This window comes from Epinephelus moara, chromosome 19, assembly GCF_006386435.1.
Source record: "Epinephelus moara isolate mb chromosome 19, YSFRI_EMoa_1.0, whole genome shotgun sequence".
Classification (NCBI taxonomy): domain Eukaryota; kingdom Metazoa; phylum Chordata; class Actinopteri; order Perciformes; family Serranidae; genus Epinephelus; species Epinephelus moara.
Genome location: NC_065524.1, coordinates 21,182,705 through 21,201,521, shown reverse-complemented (window position 1 = coordinate 21,201,521; position 18,817 = coordinate 21,182,705). Strand labels below are relative to the sequence as shown.

Here is an 18,817-nt window from a genome sequence, read left to right as displayed (position 1 = left end):
AAAAAAGTTTAAAGTAATGCTTTAAAAACAAGTTAGTCTTAGCTCCTGGTTAAGTCCTGATGGTTCAACAGTGTTCAGTGATTCATAAAGCTTCTCTCTATAGCAATCTATTAATCACGTCTCCACCTGTAGGTGATGGTGGAATTTTTTACAACCCCCCAGAATCTGAGAGACACAAGGGAACCTGTGCCGAACAACTTTCTTATTAAGGGAGGTTATTTAAGAGAGCTGCTTGACTGATGAAGATGCAGATGAAGTTTGGTGCTCCTGTATACTTTCTGAAACAAGATTGCCCTACTCTGAAAAGCCTGCTGATCCTTGTGAGGCAAGGAAATGAAATTTACGCATAGAAATGAAACATATTTACTTGAATTCATGTAAATTTATTCATACAAATTTGTAAAATGTCCCATTGTGCTTTATTTTCACTATTAAATTAACAGTTCATTATGACATCAGTTATTCTAAAAATGCAACTGTCTTCAACATTAATGTTTTTTTGGTATCAGTGATTTTCTGCTGGCTCAGTTCGATGACTTCATAAGTGATGTCGCAACAGGATTTAGTGCGGCAGTATTGCACGAGTGTTTGATAATAGGAGTGACTGACTGGCGGACTTTTTACATGGACGGTCTATAAATAAAACAGAAGCTAAGTCTCTCCTTAGCTCTTTCATCCCATGTCAGCTGTATTATTAAATCAACATTTTCCTTCTCAGATATTGTTACAAACAATATGATGGAGTGAACTGATCAGACAGATGGTTGGAGTGAATGTTGAAATACATTTCTCAGACCAGTCAAATTTACACAAGTGAGACAAAAGAGAGGTCGAACACTGATGAGCAGACCACACGCTGATGCTGTCACATGTTTCAGCGACGTTTCATGTCAGCCATGACAGTGAGCGCTGCGTTCCAGCCAGGAGAACCCATCACACCACCACCTAAAAAACATTACATGTATTAAATGAGCAAGAATGAGTCACTATTGTTTTGTTCTGGGAAATCATTGACAGTTTACTCAGCTACCTGACATCATCTAGTGACATCATTTCTTTCATCATCAGCAGTGATTTCATCCAAAGGTTCTGTGCTCTTCTTACACCAGACAACATCACATTCATGACTGTACTTGTACTACACTGTACACAACACACAGCCACATTTACAGTTGAATATTCAGTTGAGGGTTCAGCATTAAAGGCAAACCTGGATGAGCGCCGCTGCCACACATATACAGCCCTTTGATTGGTGAACGGTAGTCTGACAGCGAGGGCAAAGGTCGTGCTAGGTAGAGCTGATCCAGCGACATTGATCCATGGAAGATATTCTGTAAAGGCGAGACCAACATGTTTACATTTCTTTTTGCTTCCTGATATGACATATAACATTATCATGATAAAAGTAGCCTGCCTTTGGTTGAATAACTTCCACATACAGTCGTACGCCGTAAACACTGAGTTAGTGTCACTTTCCACAGCTGATGTGAACTTTGATTCTCACGCACAGGTTGTGGTAAAACTGTCTGTAACCATTAACTGCTTGTACAACAGGGCTGTCCCTCTGATGGTGAACACTACAGAAATGCAAAATACTTCCTCATCCAGTGAACTGTTGATTGTGTCAAGGAAATCAGCTGTGGATCAATATTCAAATTGCTGCTCAGCTCTACAATGTGTACAGTGTGTGTACCCCTCCAGTGAGCCCAAAGATCCTCTCCAGGTCAGGTGGAGTCAGGATGTCCCTCCCCACCACCGACTGTTTAAACCCAGGGGCGTATTGCTCCACCCAGTCAAATGCTGAGGAGACAGACAAACACATGGAAACAGATTAATCAGGATTCCTTTAAACACAGTTGATCCATTTTGGACTTTCAGCATCTTAAAAGGACAAATCATGGCTTTAAAATGTGGGTGTCTCAATTTGGAATGAACATTTTCTTTTTAAATTTAAGCTTTAAGCACAGCATGTTATAACTCTTGGATCGTTTTGTGTGTTGAACCTGTGTCTGCGTAGGCCTCCCTGTCCTGGTCCGTCCACTCTTTGCCGTGTATGTGGAATGGGGTGAACTGGGTGAACAGTGACACCACGTGGCAGCCAGGGGGAGCCAGAGTAGGATCCAACACAGAGGGGATGGTCATCTCCAGCATGGGTCTACAGGAACAGAGAGGCATGATGGGACAAGATGGTATGGGAATGAAGCGTGGGTGAGTCGAGATAAAAGAATGTAAGGATTGAAGGAATTTACAGATACATTTGTGGGGGTTGACCTCATATTGAGCGGACAGAAGCCTATTCATTCAAGGCTCAGCATTACACAATTGCATTGATCCAATGCAAACTGGCCGAACAGACATTTGTCTTTTTAACAACGTCTGGCAAATTAAAAAGTAGCCTACATCAGCAACCTGTGCTGTTTGACAGCAGTGTCAAACAAACCGTGGGCCGAGCACCAGCATCATGAAGGAGATCAAATTATCGTACAGATCGGAGGGGCAGAGCTGCATGTGCTGTTTGTTTATAAGAAATTTAAGGTGTTTTTTGGGGTGAGGAGAGAAGCCATGCAGGAGTCTCTCAAGAAAGCTAAAACTGCAGCACTATGACAACTTTTTGGATTTTAAGGCAACAAAGGATCCAAACCAGCTGTAGGCGATGCAGTGTTTATTTTTGGGAAAAAAGGTTTTTTTGAGGTTTTTCCTTTATTGATAGAACAGCTGTAGACTGACAGGAAAGGCCGGAGAGAGAGGGAATGACATGCAGCACAGGGCGGCAGGTCGGAATCAACCCCAGGCTGCTGCAAAGGACTCAGCCTACACGGGGTGCACACTCTACAAGGTGAGCTAGAGGTCACACCTGGAGCTAACCTTTGGTCGTACGACCTGTTTCTATTTATAGGCTAACCTGTGGATGAAGAACAGCTGATTCATGAACTTTAAATGAGGAATTATCTACACAATGCATCCTTATTTCACCACAGCTGGTTTGAGAGAGTTCGTCAGAGAGCTGAAAGTTTCTGGTCATCTAAATTACCATCGCTAATAGGAAGTACGGCTATTTGCCCTTGGCTATATTGTATGTCATTTCCAGTAAATATCACCGTATAAAACATGTGTTTTCTATTTTAGGCAGTAACCCTACAAACGTAGGAAGATATTAAGTAGGCTTCTCACCCATCTTTTAAGTGGTTACGTCTCCAGTCTGATCTGCAGTGCACAGCTGACAGGCCTACGTGGTTTGTTTACATTACATGACAGCAGTGCATATTTAATGTATTCATTGTGGTCAGAGAGCTCCGATGTTATGCAACGCAACGTGATAATTGTTGGACGCTTGTCTTCTATTAGGACACAATGTCATTATGTTCCACTGGGGAGTGGCTGCTGAGTCAAATGCTCACAATTCAGTTTACCAGTCTGGTCTGGCTCTTAATGTTAAACCAGCTTTTAATATTTTACACCAGCCGAAACCCTAACCTCCAGTAGTAGCTTTCTTAGCTAACCAGTGGAATGATTTGGTTGCTGACGGAAGAAAAAGTCAATCTGGTTTTATTCCAATGCTCCTTTTAGCCTCTGTATGAAATGCACTAGGCTTCCAACTAACTCCAATGTAAACCTGTCCGTGTCATTATTAAATGCTCAGAGCATGGAGAGGGAAAGTCTGTTATAGGTTGGTGAAAGGGAAGGTAGGCAGGTCCAACAAGCACAGGACTTTGACTTGGTGCACTAGTGTTCGAATCCCATGAGAAACTGTACGTCTATGTTCAGTCACTTTGTATCTTCAGTTGTTCATCACTAGTTAGTCACGGTTAGGTTTAGGGGACAAAGATACTTGGTTAGGGTTGGGAAAACATTGTAGTTGACGTTGACCACAATCTTTTCGTAATCCTATTCAAGTTGTTTTGTTGTCTAACCCTAACCACAGACCTCTTCTGCATCAGTGTGAGTAAATGAGTATTAACGTGTTCACTTGGAGTGTGAACATATATGTACTTTGCTGAGGGACGTCCATTCATGGCCTCTTTGTATGCAGTCTCCAGCACCTCCACGCTTTCACAGTTGAGATGAATGGAGCACTGATGGTGGGGTCCAGGTTTATTATCTGGTGTGGGAGATGCTAGGAAGTTTGGTAGCTTGTCCACTGCCACTGTGAAAACACAGGTCACAACAAAGAAAATGACACGGAATCAGCGTTTGATCTGACATTATGTTAAGGTGTGTGCTTAAGTTTCTGTTTTCTTTCACCATAAAGCTAAGACTGTTAAAATAAATTCTACAAAACAGAGACTATTGTTGAGTCTAAGAGGCGATAGACTGTAAAGGATCAGTTGGGAGTAAAGACTTCCAGAGTAATAAAGCCCTACAGCTCAGGCTCTACTGTAATTAACAAGCAGGAGCTACAAATGGCACCACACAGGAACAACTCCAAACAACTTTAAAACTTGTGTTTAGAGTACCAAGCAGTGACCTAATCTTACACTGTAATAACAAACAGTATTCAATAATGGGGGAATAAGTGCTGATCCCTCCTGATACACTACATCTGTCTGTGCCTTATTGCCACATCTCTATTGTCTTACAACTTGTAGTTTTTTTGCAGCATGTAAAGGGTGTAGGTTGTGGTTCAACACAGAAAACAGACCAGTAGTCTATGTAAAGAATGCAGGGTTTCATCTAGACACTGTAAATATGTGGCTAGAGGAACAACACTTGCACAAAGACAGGACAGTGTGCCCTGTGGCTGTTTCTTTTAAGGCTTGTTCTGACTGTAAATATGATCATACTCTGAGGCAGACTTAAACAGAAAAAGTACTCCAGGGTGGCAACATTTCATATTACTTTGACAGTCAGCACCTTTGGATACAATGATTGATTTTTTGCAGTCAAAACACAACAACTACCAGCTCATCAATCTTGCATAAGTTCAAGCAGGACAGAAACAGAAGAGATTTACCGTTGATCTTGGTGACAGGGGAGGTGTAGTCTATCTGATCTACAGCTTTGATGAACTCTGGAGAAAGAGCAGCCTGCAATGAAAACAGGAAACCAATATAAATCATATTGTCTGTTGCCATGGTTACATGTGGTGTTTATGTCTCTATATTACCTGTGGCGTGAGGTTCTTGAAGGTAACATATGGGGTAGCGTTTGATAAAACAACTTTACTGTGGATCTCTGTGCCGTCCTTTAGCACCACTCCCTTGGCAGCACCATCTGAACTGACCAGGACCTGTCCTACATCCTGCCAAGGACACACGTTGTACATGCATTAAGACCAAAATACAGATGCTAGAATGTCATTTCCACAAAACAAACTGCATCACAAACATAATCAGTCCAAACCATATTACCTTCTCAGTGAAAATGTCTACACCGTAGGATCGAGCAGAGTTAGCAATAGCCCGAGACACGCCTCCCATGCCTCCCTCCACATAACCCCATGCTCCCTTCTCCTTCTCCAGCTCTCCCGCCTCCCATGCCTCCCTCCACATAACCCCATGCTCCCTTCTCCTTCTCCAGCTCTCCCATCACATGGTGCAAGAGCACATACCTGAAAGACAAGGTCGGTGTTTAATTCAATGCAGTTAAAGGAAAATTTTAGCCCCCAAATGATCATTTGTACATCAGTTACTTATCCCGTGTCCTGCTGAATGTGGGAAGAAAACATTGTTTGTCTTGCATGCCTCCACAGTACATGTCCTTGCTTGAGACTGTTTATGCGGAAGTGTTTTAAATGTTAAGGTTTTAGCCAAAATGTATGTGTTTAGGAAGTACTCAGCATATAACTGGATAAATGAGACTTGAATTACACTGCAAACAGATGTTTTGATATCTTCTTGCTGTTGTTAAACGCAGCCCACTATGACTTCAATTCATCAAGAAACTTCTACGTTTTTGGATTCTCAACATGTTCTTCAAGAATTCAAGGTAACACAAGGTGAGTAATTAGTATGCAAATTATTATTGGGGGGGTGAAGTGTGTGTGTGTGTGTGTGCGCGCCACAGGATGTCCTAAAAATGTGTCTCACCCACTACCAGGATTACTTGGACTGGTCATGGCTCCTATCACAGCATCAGTAGCCAGAGTTGCTCTGAGTGGCTCTGACTCAAACCACCGATTGAGAATCTATGATACAAATCACCAGTTAGCCACCATGCAGTAAAAAAAACAAAAAAAAAACAATAACAACAAAAAAATGCCAAACATAGTATAACAAACCTTCATTATTGGTGCGGTTATAATCTCATAAAAGTCTGGAATGTTTCTGCCCAGTTTCAGACCTTTAAATTACAAAACATGACATCATGACTCTTTTACTCCAGAAAAATAAATTAGCACATGGTGAATAGATTGTTATTCTGAAAATAAAAAAAATTATGTCTAAATCCACCAACGCACCGCATTTGACAATAGGCATCAGTGTTTTAGCTGCAGCCAGCCTCTTCCTCAGTGATCCAGCAGTAACACCTGGGATGTCTACAGGAGCAGCGTCCAGGAGAGGGTGGATGGCTCCTGCTAGTTTATCAAGGTGTGCAACATAGTCTGGAAACACCTGTGGACATGTCAAAGGATGGGGAGAAAGACAGAATAACTTAATACTGCTGGAGAATAAAAGATCAAGAGAGACCGCGAATAACTTTTTCAGTTTATACTCCTGTGATAAGAGCTTGAATACATCTGCACAATACAGTCAACCATTTACTTCGGCTATAATGCTGCTTAAATCACCTTAGCATCCTTCTGTGAGAACTTGCCAATCTCCCTCTGATTCATGGCCATATCTGAGCCCAGGGTGAGAGACCTTGGTGGGGCACCTCCCACCCCCTCCTCCAACATGGGGGTGAAAGCATGGGGGTCCCTCATATACACCTTCAGCCCATGTTTCTGTAAATATATGCACAATAATAAAGAGCAGTAAACAATTTAAGCTTTTTTTTTTTTTTAAAAGCTGAATTAATATATTTTACCTCTTTGCTATGTTTACCTTGAGCTCCAAGTCTGCGTATATGTGAGGTCTTAATAAACTGAGCAAATATGAGCACCTGGAGAAGTGGAAACCTGCAAGCAAAGAGTACTGTTACTCTAACAAGGATGAAATAAAGTAAATTTCTTTTAAGCATGACTTGATACATCACTCATTACCACAGTATATTGAGTTATAAAGATAACAATGTTTAGCCCCCACAGAAATTTAATAAATTTACCACTTTTAAATTCATCACTTCACTGGTGGTATCTGGGCATGCAGATGGTTTGTGAGCATGTGTATGAGTGTTGCAGTGTCTCTGTTACTCTCCAGTCTCCACAACGGGTTACTTGTTAGTTAGACAGTAGTTCCCATATACAGTGTCTGAACATTGAGATACAACTCAGGAGACACCCTTTTTTGTCCTGGTTAAATTTTGGTGAACCGACCCTTTATGACCTGAGTTGAACCAGGATTGTATCCCAGCCAGAGGCCACCCTACCAGGGAAGAGTTCCTCTGAAACAGCTGCTCCTCCCAGCACATGTCTGCGCTCCAGCACTGCTGTCTTCAGTCCTCCCTTCTGAAGATATGCAGCCTACACACACACACACACACACACACACACACACACACACCAAAGACACATCACCTTTACCCTGTTGCTAAACCATATCATGTATTACAACATATTATAGGTGTTGGGAAACATGCATTAACTCACTGCCACCAGTCCATTGTGTCCTGCAATGAAATATACCATGTCAGACAGATTTTATAAAATGCAAATGCCCCTTAGAAAGTACTTGAAATCACTCTATTGACAGTTGTTCCAATTAAGTGCCATTAATATTGTTGTTGGGCACTTCATGCAATCTGCTCTCCTAAACTTTTTACAGTCAAGTTTAATGGGTCCAAAGTTGAATTCAGATGAAACAATGATGCTGTAAAACACTTAAATGCACAGAGCCGAACATCTTCTGCAGGCTGGTAAAGGAAATTTAAACAATAAGACAGAAATTATTATTGATTACTTTTGCAAACTTAGCTGAAACGTATCAGTGTTGCAGAGTGTGGCGCATGCTGTTGTTGACGCACAGCTGGGTTTTGTTGCACTTATTGCACCAACAGTCCGGACCTCTCACCTCCTCCGATGACCACTGCGTCATACTGGGATTTTAAAGCTGTGTGACTGGATCTCGTCACTGTCCCCACTACAGTCACAGCCCTCCGTCCCCGATCAGTCCACACCGCTGCAGCCATAGCACAAGTTTGAGACAGGAGTCCACCTCAGTCAGTCCCGCCCCTTTTCTCCTGCAGCTGCGTAAAGTAGATCCGGGTTTCCTGTTGGAGCGAGGACCCACACTCATCGGTAGGCTTGGAGGGGAGGGGAGTGGACTGGGGCGCGCGTGCGTGCGTGCGTGCGTGTGTTTGTAGTAGTGAGTGTAGTAGGCTGTGTGTGATTGAGACGTGGACTGAATATTATACTCTAAGCTTTTTACTGAGGAGAATAGATTCAGAAGTATGCGCCTTTTTAATTGCCAACATTTTGTTTAATAAATGTAATTTAATTATAGCTTTTATTATCTGTAACTGATTACAATTACATTTATTTTGTAATTTAAGTAATTGTTTTGCAAGTCACAAGTAAGTGTCAAGTCTTGGCGCTCAAGTTCTGAGTCAAGACTGACAAGTCTCAAGTTAAGCCCCAAGTCTTAAACATGTCATATCCTCCTGAGACCTGAACTTTTGTTTGATATGCATTTCCAATTTCTCCAAGCTATTTGGGATCAGTAGGACCCGATTAAGTATAAAAAAACTAAACACTGTCAACAGTAATAAAGTCCCAGAGTCCTCAAATGAAAGATGATTAAGTCTTAGCTTGTTACTGTCGCTAAAAATGGTCAATTTTGTTGCCATATCAAACTGCAAACTTATTCATCATCAGTAAACAAGTTTCAACAATAAAATGTGATCAGGTTTGGGACCTTGCCAACTGTTGTGTCGGGATCGGCTGCAGACTGACTTTGCAGAGATGGCTGCCATCTTGTTTTTACATGGATTAGTGTATTGTGCTCTTACTACCACTAGATGGCACAAGAAAAGTGTCCACGAACAAGGACAACAGGTCTAAGTTAAGAAGAATTAAGTATAAGGTCAAGCAATAGCATGTGTGCATATGTGATGCCCTCATATGAGGACACAGGGTCTCCGGAGGATATTAGGCTCCTCAACATGTACTTGTAATGCCATTTTAACAACACAGTTATATTAAATCATGAATGTTTTTCAAAATTTGCATTTATTTGTGGTATGGTATATGTTTTTTTCAACTTGCACTCAGTAACGTAATGTTAACTCTTCATGATTCTCTGCTGCAACTTGAGTGGATGCTGTCAGACTGGTTCAAACAAAGCGGATCATCTGGGGAATCAAGTGCCAACTTGCACGGAATTAACAGAGTTAATGTTGGTTGAGGAAATGTTCAGGAAATCAAATGATTTATGACACTTTTTAAATAACATACTTTTAATCTTTGGGCTCTGAGAAACGTATCAAGTATTTTCAAGTTAAAAGGCTCAAGACTGAGTGATGTCACAAGTAAGTGGTGTTAAAGTCCAAGTCAAGTTGCAAATCTTTTTAATTTGGTCGAGTCTAAAGTCATAAAATTTGTGACTCAAGTCCACACCTCTGCTACTTAATATACCACTTGTTAAGATACCATAGTTTATTACAGTTAAATAAACACAGTAACATAAAAATCAGGTCAAACTGGAAACACGTGATGCTACCATTTTTTAATACAAGTAACACAAATGTATGAATAAAGAAAATATGTAAATCTGGAAAGTACTTCAGTACACTTATTACAATTTGTATGCAAGGTTTGACAAAAACATCTTAACTCAAAGTCCACTGACAAGATTTCTTCTGGAGGCCTCAGTCAGATCTTGTGTTGAAGGCTCTGGAAGAAATCTAATCCATGGACCTTGTGTTACAAATTTTTCATCAAACTACACTAAACATATATACTATATTCTAAAGATCAGGGTAACAATGAAGATTCAAGCTAAGAGAGTCCAGAGGAAATCCAGTTTGGTTGCTTATGCAAAATAATTTTGGTCCTTGAACTAACCTGATCAGCAACAGAAATATCAAAATAATGTTTATTTGTCACCGGACTGAACTTGTAGAAAACTCATTAGGCCACATTCAATTAAACAGTCACCAACATGGACCTTATTCTAAGACTAATTTAATTATGTAGATACCCAGGTGTAAAATTAATGATGGCCGGATTCCATTTATCTGCTTCAGTTTCAGGGTCCTGATACTTACAGAGCCATCATTAATTTTATTACTAACACCTGAGTTTTCTTACCATGACAAGTCAAAATATCCGCTGTGAAAATCAGATTTCTGCCCTGATATCCTAAAATGTCCCATCAGTCCCACACAGCATGAAACACAACATTAATCATTGAGCATATCAGGAGAGACTTAAGAGATGTCTATTCATGACAATTCATCAGTAACCACATCCATGAATCTGTATCAAAATATACATAACAATAATAAATAACTTGTATAAAATCAATATAAAGTTTGTTGCTTCAAGTCCATGTGCTCCAGTATACTCCAGACCAAATCTCTCAAGTCTTGATAAGAGCACTAGACAGGTCTGCTATTCTCTGTCAGGCAGTTAAAGTGCGTTAAACGTTTTCCTCAATAATTATACATTGTTTAAAAGTATAGAAAACTTATTTGCTTGAATTTATTTACATCTATTCATACAAAGTTGTAAAAAGTCTCATTAAAACATGTCAGTTATTCTAAAAAAAGCAACTGTCATCAACATTAATGATGTTCTGGTATCAGTGATTTTCTGCTGGCTCAGTTCGATGACTTCATAAGTGATGTCGCAATAGGGTTTAGTGCGGCAGTATTGCACGACTGACTGAGACAAAAGAGATATTGCACGCTGACAAGCAGACCACACGCTGATGCTGTCACATTTCAGCGACGTTTCATGTCAGCCATGACGGTGAGTGCTGCGTTCCAGCCAGGAGAACCCATCACACCACCACCTAAGAAACATTAAACGTATGAAATGGCCAAGAATTAGTCCGTTTTGTTTTGTTCTGGGAAATCATTAACAGTTTACAAAGCTACCCAACATCATCTAGTGACATAATTTCTTTTATCATCAGCAGCGAGGATAAGATTTCATCCAGTGGTTCTGAACTCTTCTTACCTGGATGAGCGCCGCTGCCACACATATACAGCCCTTTGATTGGTGAACAGTAGTCTGACAGCGAGGGCAAAGGTCGTGCTAGGTAGAGCTGATCCAGCGACATTGATCCATGGAAGACATTCTGTAAAGACGAGACCGTCATTTTTGTAAAACAATTTAATAATATGATAAAAGCAGCCTGCCATTTCTATAATACATCCGTACGCCGTAAACACTGAGTTAGTGTCACTTTCCACAGCTGATGTGAACTTTGATTCTCACGCACGGGTTGTGGTAAAACTGTCTGTAACCATTAACTGCTTGTACAACAGGGCTGTCCCTCTGATGGTGAACACTACAGAAATGCAAAATACTTCTTCATCCAGTGAACTGTTGATTGTGTCAAGGAAATCAGCTGTGGATCAATATTCAAATTGCTGCTCAGCTCTACAATGTGTACAGTGTGTGTACCCCTCCAGTGAGCCCAAAGATCCTCTCCAGGTCAGGTGGAGTCAGGATGTCCCTCCCCACCACTGACTGTTTAAACCCAGGGGCGTATTGCTCCACCCAGTCAAATGCTGAGGAGACAGACAAACACATGGAAACAGATTAATCAGGATTCCTTTAAACACAGTTGATCCATTTTGGACTTTCAGCATCTTAAAAGGACAAATCATGGCTTTAAAATGTGGGTGTCTCAATTTGGAATGAACATTTTCTTTTCAATACATTTTTAAATTTAAGCTTTAAGCACAGCATGTTATAACTCTTGGATTGTTTTGTGTGTTGAACCTGTGTCTGCGTAGGCCTCCCTGTCCTGGTCCGTCCATTCCTTGCTGTCTATGTGGAATGGGGTGAACTGGGTGAACAGTGACACCACGTGGCAGCCAGGGGGAGCCAGAGTAGGATCCAACACAGAGGGGATGTGCATCTCCAGCATGGGTCTACAGGGACAGAGAGGCATGATGAAACAAGAGCGGTGGGTGAATCGCTGATGAAAAAGTTTTTAACAGACACGCTGTTGGAGCTAGACCTCATGTTACGGGGACAGAATACTTCTCATTCTAGGCTCAGTGATATCGACAAGATGTGGATAAGATGTGAACAATCTAACCCAGTCTGTTGTTGAATCATGTTGGGATAAATGTGTGGAGAAACAGCCCAGTTGCCAGAAGAAAATGTACAATGATAGAAAAAACAATTATAAGGCATATAATGTCATAGCTTTATGATGTAGGTATTATAAGGATTTTGTATGGTGCAGTATACGCCTTGCATCTTGCACGTATCAGGATGATTTGGTTTCTGAATGTTATCTGTTGAATCTTATATGAGTACATAGAAAAAAATGCTTAGGTGTTTACTTGGAGTGTGAAGACATATAGTATGTACCTTGCTGAGGGACGTCCATTCATGGCCTCTTTGTATGCAGTCTCCAGCACCTCCACGCTTTCACAGTTGAGATGAATGGAGCACTGATGGTGGGGTCCAGGTTTATTATCTGGTGTGGGAGATGCTAGGAAGTTTGGTAGCTTGTCCACTGCCACTGTGAAAACACAGGTCACAACAAAGAAAATGACACGGAATCAGCGTTTGATCTGACATTATGTTAAGGTGTGTGCTTAAGTTTCTGTTTTCTTTCACCATAAAGCTAAGACTGTTAAAATAAATTCTACATAACAGAGACTATTGTTGAGTCTAAGAGGCGATGCACTGTAAAGGAAAGAAAGAAAGAAAGAGCAGCCTGCAATGAAAACAGGAAGCCAGAAAAAAAATCATATTGTCTGTTGCCATGGTTACATGTGGTGTTTATGTCTCTATATTACCTGTGGCGTGAGGTTCTTGAAGGTGACATACGGCATAGCATTTGATAAAACAACTTTACTGTGGATCTCTGTGCCGTCCTTTAGCACCACTCCCTTGGCAGCACCATTTGAACCGACCAGGACCTGTCCTACATCCTGCCAAGGACACACGTTGTACATGCATTAAGACCAAAATACAGATGCTAGAATGTCATTTCCACAAAACAAACTGCATCACAAACATAATCAGTCCAAACCATATTACCTTCTCAGTAAAAATGTCTACACCGTAGGATCGAGCAGAGTTAGCAATAGCGCGAGACACGCCTCCCATGCCTCCCTCCACATAACCCCATGCTCCCTTCTCCTTCTCCAGCTCTCCCATCACATGGTGCAAGAGCACATACCTGAAAGACAAGGTCTGTGTTAAATTCAATGCAGTTAAAGCTGTAGTGTGTGTGTGTGCCACAGGGTGTCCAAAAATGTGTCTCACCCACTACCAGGATTACTTGGACTGGTCATGGCTCCTACCACACCATCAGTAGCCAGAGTTGCTCTCAGTGGCTCTGACTCAAACCATCGATTGAGGATCTATGATACAAATCACGAGTTAGTAATGATACAAATAATACACGATTAATTATAGCAATTTATGCCTGACTTACTGTAAGCTGAAACAAACCTTCATTATTAGTGCGGTTATAATCTCATAAAAGTCTGGAATGTTTCTGCCCAGTTTCAGACCTTTAAATTCAAACACATGACATCATGACTCTTCCTGCTGAAAACAAAATGACAACATAATGAATACTTTGTTACGTTGAAAACATAAACATTTCTTTCTCAAGCACCCATCCACCAACGCAACGCATTTGACAATAGGCATCAGTGTTTTAGCTGCAGCCAGCCTCTTCCTCAGTGATCCAGCAGTAACACCTGGGATGTCTACAGGAGCAGCGTCCAGGAGAGGGTGGATGGCTCCTGCTAGTTTATCAAGGTGTGCAACATAGTCTGGAAACACCTGTGGACATGTCAAAGGATGAGTGAAGATGAGGGATGTGGGATTGTATGGGAAAAAAGACAGAATAAGCGAGAGTGAAGACCTTTTCTCAGTTTATCCTACTGTCCTACTAAGAGCTTGAATACATCTGCACAATACAGTCAACCATTTACTTTTGCTATAATGCTGCTTAAATCACCTTAGCATCCTTCTGTGAGAACTTGCCAATCTCCCTCTGATTCATGGCCATATCTGAGCCCAGGGTGAGAGACCTTGGTGGGGCACCTCCCACCCCCTCCTCCAACATGGGGGTGAAAGAATTGGGGTCCCTCATATACACCTTCAGCCCATGTTTCTATAGATATTTGCACAAAAAGTAGAATTACCACTTTGCGGTTGTATGCGTCTGTGAACAAGTCAAGTTGAACTTACAGTTTAAATCCATGTCTGTGAAAGCATGGATGCTTCACCAACATCACTTTATCATTTTATCCTATGAGACATTTGGGCTAATTGTTGTCATAATTAGCATATGAATTCTTGAGTTATGGCCAGAAAATGTTTTGTTAGGTCACAGTAGCCTTGACCTTTGACCACCAAAATCTAATCAGTTCATCGTTGAGTCCAACTAAACATTTGTGCCAAATTCTGAAGACATTCCCTCAAGGTGCAGCAGATATCATGTTCACAAGAATGGGACAGATGGACAACCTAAAGACATAATGCCTCCAGCCACAGCTATAGCAAGCACAGCAGCATGACAGCTAAGAATAGCAAACAAAACCTGCTAAAAAAGAGTTGAATTCATACATTTTTTGACTTTGCTATGTTTACCTTAAGTTCCAAGTCTGTGTGTATGTGAGGTCTTAATAAACTAAGCACATAGGAGCACCTGGAGAAGTGGAAACCTGCACATGAGAAAACTGTTACTAACAAGGACAAAGTAAAGTACATTTCTTTTAAGCATGACTTGATACAACACAGCTCATTAAATTATAAACTTTTAAACGTTAAAAATTACAAAGCAGTGTGTGTGTTTCTTCACTTCATGGTGGCATCTGGGCATGCAGATATGTGGTGTGTGTGTTACTCTGGATAATCCACAGAACCCGCGGTCGACAGTTTCCAAAATGGGTTACTTGTTAGTTAGAATACAGTTCCAGTATACAGTGTCTGAGATACAACTTAGGAGATTTTTTTCCTGGTTAAATTTTGGTGAACCGACCCTTTATGACCTGAGTTGAACCAGGATTGTATCCCAGCCAGAGGCCACCCTACCAGGGAAGAGTTCCTCTGAAACAAATGCTCCTCCCAGCACATGTCTGCGCTCCAGCACTGCTGTCTTCAGTCCTCCCTTCTGAAGATAGGCAGCCTACACCACACACACACACACACACACACACACACACACACACACACAACCATATGCCTTTAATGTATTACAGCGTAATACATAGCATAGTGTAGGTGTTGGGAAACAAATGCATTTACTCACTGCCACCAGTCCATTGTGTCCTGCAATGACATGTCAGACAGATTTAAAATAAAAAAGTAAATTCCCAACAAAGATTAAGCTATTTAAAATATTAAAGATTAGCTTCATTGACAGTTTTTCACATTTAAATGCCAATAAAATTGTTGTTGGGCACTTTGTGCAATCTGCTCTCCAGTAGCATTCTCTTTGCAGCCAGCTTGAATGAGTCCATATTTCAACAATTCAGATGAAACTGTGATCTTGCAAATAAATAAATACATACGAAGAGACAAAGCCAAACCCCTACTTTTAACAAGTGAGATAAAAATTATTAATGATTACTTTTGCAAACTTAGCTGACACCTATCAATGTTGCAAAGTGTGACGCATGCTGTTATTAATAAACTGTAGCACAGCTCCTGAGTTTATTGCACCAACAGACCTCTCACCTCCTCCGATGACCACTGCGTCATACTGGGATTTTAAAGCTGTGTGACTGGATCTCGTCGCTGTCCCCACTACAGTCACAGCCCTCCGTCCCCGATCAGTCCACACCGCTGCAGCCATAGCACAAGTTTGAGACAGGAGTCTACCTCAGTCCCGCCCCTTTGTATCCTGCAGCTGCGTAAAGTAGATCCGGGCTTCCTGAGCTAGGACCGCGACCCATCTATGAAACTGGTCTGGACTCGAGGTCTGGAAGTGGATGGGGGCTCATTATCGTATTTAGGGCATAAGTGAGTATAGTATGTGTAGTTGAGGTATGGATGCAATGGCAATTTTAAAGTTGATAAGGAACTTTGGAGCTCATTGGATGAAGCGACAACTCCCTAGATTTGGCAGAGGAGACTTACAGAGGAGACTTGTCCGTTCATGCCTGACTTATTCCCCTTATGTTTGCTGTTCAAATTAATCACCTAATTTCCCCTTTCTTCCCCTTTCTCCCACTGCAAGGTTTCACATTTGTTGTATTACTGTGTTAGTATTCTGTTGTTGTTCTACTGTCTGTAGGTTACTCCATACACGTATACATAGCCAGTAAAATAAGTGCATTAATTAATCAATTAAATTTAATAAATACTTGTTAAAAAAATATCAACACATAAATTAAGTTTGAAATATTTTCTTGTGTAATTAAGAAATTGTATTTTATGTATTTTATAAGAAGACTTGGTGAGTTGCACTGAGCAGTTCCTTGAATCTATCTATCTACACATCTATACATCTTTACATCCACTGTATCTGTCTGTCTGTCATATCCAGATGTCCACTTGGTGGCGTAGTTGTTCTTCTACTTAATCCAGCTCCAATCCAGTTTATGGTTTTCCATGAACACAAATTTACAACTTTAAAGTTGCAGTAATTTTAGTTAAATCTGATTTATTCATGTTACATTATATTTTTATTTTGTGTGTGTGTGTGTGCGTGTGTGTTATGACTTGAGGTGGGCAATCATTTTCTGAACAAAAACCTTGATGACTGTATTACTGTAATCTCCAGACTCTGTCCAGGTCTGGGGAGTATACAAATACATCATATAAAAAAATTCCACAAGATGTCAGAATACACTGTGAACAAGGTAAAAAACAGCATTTGCTCCACTGAGCACATCTGACCTGTTTGTGAAAGGTGTTCGTTTTTACACATATTTACCACACATAATATGAAAAATATATATAGCCTACAATCGTTAAAGAAAATTGCAGTTCAAGACGTCCTCTCTCGTCAGGCATAGTGTTGGGCTCAAATCATCTCACAGTAAGGGTCCACCTTAAGAGTTTTAAGATGAGCTCTTAACAAAGAACGGTTTCTTAGTGCTGCTGTTGAAGATGTCATATTGGCCTAGTGGATCACTTAGCATGCATTAATAAGATAAGAGGCCATAGATCATCTGTGGGCCTGAGCAGCAGTCCAGGGAGTAGACAGAGCAAGAGGAGGAGACTGCCTACTGGGACCTGAGGAAGGAAGGGTGTTAATTGGCACAAAAACAACCAAACACAGCAGAACAGAATCAAGTTATCGTCTCATCCTGTCCACATAATGTGGAGTTTTGACTATGTTTTGCTTAGACAGTGTAAAATAATTCCTGAAGCTTGTATAGATTGTGCACTCTCTTGGTGGAGGGAATGAAATGAGGTGTTACAGTGATCTAGAGTTTCCCGCTAGACCTAACATGCCTCTCCCTTGGTGTATTAGAGGAGCATTAGTTTCAGGGAAGAGAGATGATCCTGATAGGCTGTCTGCTTGGTTTTCCTTTAAGGAACGTCTGCGGACAATCGCCAATCAACCATAACTAGATCAGAAGCAGGAGATTTTGTTCTTGTAAGCAGAAATTAACACTTCATTCCCCTTTGTCGGCAGAAATTCAACACTACAGCCCTCGAAGGCTCTCCCAGGCAATAAAGGAGAAAATTCAATTATGTCATAACAGTGCCGCACCAAAACACAATTACCTAATTTTCTGGAGGGAAAAAAACTGCTTCTTTCTCCTTCAGGCAGAAGATGTTGGGCCTGGAGACATCTCTCTGACAGCATTCAGAATTATTACATATAAGGTATAGTCAAATAGCAGATTAAAAATGGTGTTACCATGGAGGAAAAAAACCTAAGTGTCTGAGGAAAGTGTCTAAACTGACAATGGAAACAAAAATCAGTGCGGCATGACTTCACTCAGCACAGCCGAGAGTGCCAATGGAAAAAGGATATAAGTTTATTGGGCAAAAATTGAAACCTTTGCTGGTTCTGGCTTCTTGAGATATTTTCTCTCTTTTTGTGTGATTATAAATTGAATATCTTTGGGTTTTGGATTTGTGCAACACACAAAACAAGCAGTCTTAACATGTTTTCTTCAGGGTGTCTACAGATCCTTAAAATGTATTAATGTGTCTTGACTTCAGTGTTACAACTATAAGGCCTTAAAAGTTATTAAGTCGTCTTAAATTTGAATTTGTGAGGTCATAAGAGTTAACTCACTTTTAATGACCACATAACACTTCCCTCTGCGCAAGACCACGTATAGCCTACTACTTGCCTGCAGTGCTTAAATAAGTGATTTGTCTAAAAATCTGTCCTAGATATGGTTAAAAGGTGTCTTTAACGGGTCTTAAAAAGCATTAAATTTAACTGTCTGATACCTGTAGACACCCTGTTCTTGGATTTAATATTATTGGGGTTTTTTTCACTCAATGTGACATAAGTTACACATAAATTCTGTTTATTATAATTTACCAAGTTAATAGGATCTATAAGACTTCAGAAAATATTATAATTTAATAAAATGTACAGTAAATAAAATACATTGTGGTATTAGCTCAATAACTTGCATGTTTATTTTCCTTATTCTG

General features: G+C 40.6%; 1 protein-coding gene and 1 pseudogene across 2 annotated transcripts; both read right to left on the bottom strand.

Moving 5' to 3' along the window:
- Positions 1–362: 362 nt before the first annotated feature.
- LOC126407061 (pyridine nucleotide-disulfide oxidoreductase domain-containing protein 2-like) lies at positions 363–8,268 on the bottom strand. 2 transcript variants are annotated; one of them, XM_050071728.1, is made up of 17 exons: positions 8,109–8,268; positions 7,688–7,707; positions 7,468–7,561; positions 6,984–7,057; positions 6,728–6,883; positions 6,398–6,551; positions 6,218–6,279; positions 6,027–6,124; positions 5,478–5,548; positions 5,349–5,419; positions 5,105–5,239; positions 4,952–5,024; positions 3,991–4,144; positions 2,004–2,155; positions 1,694–1,800; positions 1,211–1,331; positions 363–945 (listed from the first exon to the last, which is right to left on the bottom strand). In XM_050071728.1, exons 1-17 carry the CDS (start codon positions 8,224–8,226, stop codon positions 875–877), a joined length of 1,731 nt encoding a protein of 576 aa, XP_049927685.1. In that variant the 5' UTR covers positions 8,227–8,268; the 3' UTR covers positions 363–874. The 2 variants fall into 2 exon arrangements, with proteins under 2 accessions (XP_049927685.1, XP_049927686.1); XM_050071729.1 differs by having other exon boundaries at positions 7,998–8,134.
- A 1,351-nt stretch (positions 8,269–9,619) lies between these two features.
- LOC126407062 (pyridine nucleotide-disulfide oxidoreductase domain-containing protein 2-like) lies at positions 9,620–16,175 on the bottom strand (annotated as a pseudogene).
- Between the last annotated feature and the right edge of the window lie 2,642 nt (positions 16,176–18,817).